Raw genomic sequence first — 6,000 nt, 5'->3', positions numbered from 1 at the left:
CTGTGCATTTGGACAAAAATTTATTGATATTTCAATACAGATTGATTTGAATATAATCGTCTCCTTCAAAGAATACGGTTCAAAACCTGCATTAAATAAAGGTTAATACTTAACCTGTTATTTATCTAAGATGTCGTTCAGAAGAGTTTTGTGACTGCCAATGGAATACAAAGTCAATAATTCGTTTTTCTGATTTACCAATAATTATCCAAAAGTCACATTGCCGGCTTTGATAATAGTCGACTCAATTCTTTTATCACATAGTAAATTAAATGGCTATTAGCTCCGAAAATAATAATAATAATATGGTGGGTCTTCGAATTCGAAAGTTCTTCGGTCAGTCCCGCGGCGTAACTACCGCGGTGCGCACGCGTTTTCCGTTAGCTTTTGAAAAACGATGTTCGGTTAGCGCGCGAATCGAAATAAAGATCGAGGAACCGAAATTACCAGAGAAATTAATAATATGTCGAATATACCTTTAGTACGTCGGGCGATCGTTGGAGCTACTCTAGCCCATAATGCACCAGGTCTTCAGTCGCCGGGTCAATCCAACTCACCGGTTGAACCTGACCCGATGATCGTCGAGGGGGGTCAAGAGAGCCAGTGGACCCCCGCCGCGTTAGAAAGGGTTGGGTCGACGTTGAAGGCTTTGAATCGTATGGCCAAACGACCACCTGTACATTTATTGTTCGAAGATGTCAACTACACCGTAAGCTCTCATAAGGGTGAGTGTTTCTAATATCAAAATATAAAAATCCGCAAATAATTATTTTTTTATTGTGTAGATGGGTGGAGGAGCTCATAACTCACCTGGTGTTTAGTGGTTACTGGAGCCCATAGACATCTACAACGTAAATGCACCACACACATTGAGGTATAAGTTCTAAGGTCTCAGTATAGTTACAACGGCTGCCCTGCCCTTCAAACCGAAACGCATTACTGCTTCACAACAGAAATAGGCAGGGTAGTGGTACCTACCCGTGCGGACTAACAAGAGATTCTACCACCAGTTATTAATATGAGCGGAATTTTGTCTGAAATAAATAATAATTAGATGACGATTCGGAATTAATAAGATAATTAATTTAATGAAATACGAAAAAGTAGGGTCGGTTGCGATTATGATTTCTAGGAAAAAGAAAAATACTGTCCAATTCTGGTACAATATGTGTTTATTTTTTTTTATTGCTTAGTGTTGCTAGGTACCTACTAAAAAATATTTCAATAGCATTTGAAATTACTAGAAAAAAATTAACGCGATTAAATTCTGTTTCGATTTAAAATCTTATCTTAGACACATAAAAAATTTTAAGCGTAAAGCTTATTTTTATGATAATGAATTAAAGCAAAAACTTGGTTTGTGAAAACTAGGTTGCGACTGCGAATACAGATACAAATAAATAAATTCTTACAAAATATTTTATGCAATATTATCGGATAAAATTTACATGTTTCAAATGTGTTGCATGTCTATAAAATATTTCAAGATAAACTAAGACAAATATTGTAAAAACATTAACATAAACTAACAATGAACCGATCTCTTGAACAAAAAAATCTACTTCTGCGCGACTGTTGAAAAATTAGTATATTATTTATTCAACTATAAATTTTAAATATCTGACCTGAGATTTTCATGTATGGGGTATTGTTAGAATCCTTACATCACATGTACACGTAGAGTCATGGTGATCATGACGCTTGCAACAGCGCCGATATATCGGGAGATCATATAATGTGTAACCGTAGTAAGAACCCGTTAAATAATAGTCTGTGTGACGTTCTTTTGTTTGTTTGTCCATGCGATTGTACAGTGTATGGGAGCTGAACTAATTTGTACACGGTTTTCTGATACTATATTGCAATAAAAGAAAAAAAGTTAAACTGAAAAACATAAATCGCGAACACAATCTCGTTGCGTAACCCTAACCCCAACACGTGTGCCTCTAGGCATCAGGAACCGATAATCTCGATCGATCCGATCTGATAATAATAAGGTAAGTTTTTTCACAGTTACAGAACAAAGCATTAAGTATTTGCACAGATACATAATTAATTTTATTATTAAAATTGTCATTAAAATGTATTGAAGAATGGATTCGAAATAAAAATAGCTTGATATTAATGGAACCTCAACGAAAATAGCTATTGAAATAATTAAGATAACAAAGATAGCGAAAATTAAACTCTGAAAATGACAAGATAATATTTCGATAAAATACAAAAAAAAAAATTGTTTAATGACAATGTACAGGATTTTTTTTTTCCATTTCCGGTCATTAAAAACGTCGTCGCAAAATATTCCAACAAATTACATTGTTCGGAATACGACCCAATGGTTATATACCTACACATATATATTCATAGAGATGATTATAGGTACATTATCTAGCCTGTTCGGACTACGACCCAACGGTTATACACACATTCATAGAGATGATTATACATTATCTAGCCAAAAGTACTGTTATAACAAAATAAAACATGAATTTGGAACCTGTCAATTTCACTTGAATATTCGTTTTGGTTTTTACGACAGTTTTTGTTACCTATTCTTGTAATATCCTGAAAATCTTCGTCATTAGTTCCATTTTTCTGTATGGGGTTATTATTATTGCCATTAGATATATTGAAACATCTTAAATTTGTGATAGAAAAAAAAAAACTCTATACGTTTGGCCTAGTATGTTGATGTGGGATTCTCACTAAAAATCAATAAAAACAATGAAGCGAGGCAATGGCTTGCTTCTCCCCTGGCATTGCTGACGTCCATGGGCGACAATAACCATTCACCATAAGATCGACCGTATACTCGTTTGTAATTGTCGAAAAATGTAACCATTCCATCAGTATTTTCTTATGACGTTGTCACGTTCAACTATCGTCAGTAAACCTACTTTACAGACAATCGATTTTTTTTTCAATACAGCTCTGCACCTGGTGATTAAGCTCGATCGTGGTTGGAAATAAGCCATTCTGACTTCATAACAGCTAGAGGTTGGGACTAGACGATTGCTTGTAGTGACAACAGTTAATTTGCTTGATTATGCTTTAATTACCTATGCTTTCATGACATTATTGAAGAACACTGTATGCTCTAAATTTCATGACAATTTGGAATACCTAAAACGGTGCATCGAGATTAGCAATGATGAATTTTCTCTTGGGGAAAGTCGGTGCTGCATACATTAAAAATGAGACGGTGCATTTTAAAGTCAATCGAGACAATTTTGTTTGAGCTTCACATTTTAAAATGCTATTTAGTTAATTTATAAACTAAATAGCGACCCGCCCTCGCTTCGCTTCGGAAACATTAAAACACACATGAAACCAAAAAATAAAATAAAAATAAAAATAAAAAAAGTAGCCTATGTTCATCAGGGACAATATCGGCTTCTAATGGAAAAATAATTTTTCAAATCGGTCCAGTAGTTTCGGAGCCTATTCGAAACAAACAAACAAACAAACAAATCTTTCCTCTTTATAATATTAGTATAGATGGAGACCGCTGCAATAACGAGAAAAAAAACGACGTTCTCCTTGTAACAATATTTCTGACAGAACCAAGTTAGCTAACTCATTGAAGGTCTAACTTTTTTTTTTAAGTGTTTTGTTTGATATATTGGATATTCGGTGTACTATTACAGTAAATATTTGAGTTTGATTTGAATTAAAGAGCGGACGGTTAACGTGGAATGGATATGTGTTGCGTAAGGAGAAGATGCATGGGACTAGGAGATGTATGGAAATGGTAGTGTAAGGTAGAGGGGGAAGAGGTCGACTGAAGAAAAGATGGTGGAGAGAGAGGATTGAGTGTTGAGACGATGGTTGATAGGAGAGAATGGAAGAGAAAAAATATCTGTGCCGACACCACCTAGTGGGATAAGGTGGAGAAAAAGAAGATTTGAATTTGATTTGAGCAAAGTTAACAATACCGTATTTTACATTTTTCTGAATTTATATCGGAATACTACTACGATGAAGACATGGTCACATGTAATAGACTATTTGCAACTTTTGGCAAAGGGAAAACCCTTTAGTAGTTTTTAATGGATTATTATCATGTAAGCTTTTCCGGATTGTTTAGAGGATTTTCTGTTATAAAAATAACATTTGGAGTGTAAATGTGCCTACAGTTATCGAAACCGAAAAATACCTAATGTACAACCTAAAAAAAACAAAAAAAAAACGCTATTTATCTATCGTATTTTTTTCTCTGTATGCCAAATGATTTTTTTTAATAGCTATTGAAGAGGTTTAGTTTATCAATAAAAATAACTTGAAAGTACTTTTTTTTGTACTCACATTAACAAAAAAGTATTTAAAAAATAAATCTTTTCTACCGTGAAGCAGTAATGCGTTTCGGTTTGAAGGGTGGCGCAGCCGTTGTACTATACTTGAGACCTTAGAACTTGTATCTCAAGGTGGGTGGCGCATTTTACGTTGTGGATGTCTATGGGCTCCGGTAACCACTTAACACCAGGTGGGCTGTGAGCTCGTCCACCCATCTAAGCAAAAAAAAAATACACATTGGAAAGTGTAATACGTAAAATGAAATTTTAGGTCGACGATTGTGCTCAAATTTCGATTTACGGACAAACCCTAGTTTAAAAAAAAAGTTCTGATATAAAAATACAGTCGTATTAAGAACCGCTTCCTTTTTTGAGGTCGGTCAATAAGCTTAAACACAAGTATTATTTTTAAGTTCATCTTTAAGTAGCTCATAATACAACACGAAGGTGCTAATTACGTGCCAGAAATGTTTTGGTTTTATATCAGCTTTTGTGTCAAATAGGGAACCGGGTCATCTATGTCCGCGTATTTGTCAGTGACGCATTCCTTTCTGAATGGTAAGGTCACATTCTATTTGCGAAAACAATTATAACTCATACAGTCCACTTTTATTTATTTGCACAAGCCGTTAATCGCCGCTTCGTTCGTTTTTGACGAATAAGACGACGAATAACGTTGAAGAATTTGATTTGAATATACATACAATTTACATACATAAATATACATTTTTATCAATCCGTTGTTCCGTCACATCGCCACAAAGTTTGTATTAAAATTAAATTAAATTAAATTTTGCAATTATGTGACTACAAGTAATTAGTTTCGTAAATCGATCTGCTTAATAAGAATACTTTCACTATACAACCTTCTTGGTGCCCATACCTAAAGATTAGTTACATTTAAAACAATATAGATTACCTATGTCATTTTTAGAATACCTCGTGAAATGGTTACTCTGTGTTGTATAATTCACGAATAGCCAGCTTCAAACAACCGAAAGAATTAAATACGGTGTAAGCGGTGAATAGGCATCCACCTTTAGCCTCGGACCTTTTTCGCCCCACTCAAGCCTTAGGCTACTTATTCGCCTCTTATCTATAAGACCCATAGGCTCAACGGTTTGACCTGGATTTTGATGAACAAATCATCCAGAACAACAAAATTTATGTGTAATAGACGGACGATCATTCACTCGCATTATTTTGTCTGATATCAATTTCCTATTTTGTTTGTTTCTCAAAAGTAACGGATTTAAAAAAATCTGAGGTCGTTGACATTGCTTGGCAGCAATTTATATGATAGTTTGCTGATGTGTGGTACTACTATAAATGGACAATATAGAATGAAATAAAACCGTTTATACCTTTAAAAAAAGATCGGTAATAACACTATAATATTATTATAATAATCGAATTTGAAGTCGTCGTGGCCTAAAGGATAAGACGTCCGGTGCATTCGTATATAGCGATGCACCGTTGTTCGAATCCCGCTGGCGGGTACCAATTTTTTTAATGAAATACGTACTTAACAAATGTTTACGATTGACTTCCACGGTGAAGGAATAACATCGTGTAATAAAAATCAAACCCGCAAAATTATAATTTGCGTAATTACTGGTGGTAGGACCTCTTGTGAGTCCGCACGGGTAGGTACCACCGTCCCGCTTATTTCTGCCGTGAAGCAGTATTGCGTTTCGGTTTGAAGGGT

At 34.8% G+C, this 6,000-nt stretch overlaps 1 protein-coding gene across 1 annotated transcript in view; it reads left to right on the top strand.

Moving 5' to 3' along the window:
* Nucleotides 1–345: 345 nt before the first annotated feature.
* Nucleotides 346–6,000, top strand: part of LOC114243140 (ATP-binding cassette sub-family G member 1) — a 78,469-nt gene continuing 72,814 nt past the window's right edge. Inside the window, exon 1 of the mRNA XM_028174518.2 lies at nucleotides 346–725. Within this exon, the coding sequence (XP_028030319.2) occupies nucleotides 464–725 (262 nt within the window). The 5' untranslated portion in view covers nucleotides 346–463. The remainder of the gene's footprint in view (nucleotides 726–6,000) is intronic.

The sequence above is a fragment of the Bombyx mandarina genome, chromosome 12, assembly GCF_030267445.1.
Source record: "Bombyx mandarina strain Sakado chromosome 12, ASM3026744v2".
NCBI lineage: Eukaryota > Metazoa > Arthropoda > Insecta > Lepidoptera > Bombycidae > Bombyx > Bombyx mandarina.
The sequence above is the reverse complement of the archived record's forward strand: the minus strand, read 5'-3'. Positions and strand labels throughout refer to the sequence as shown.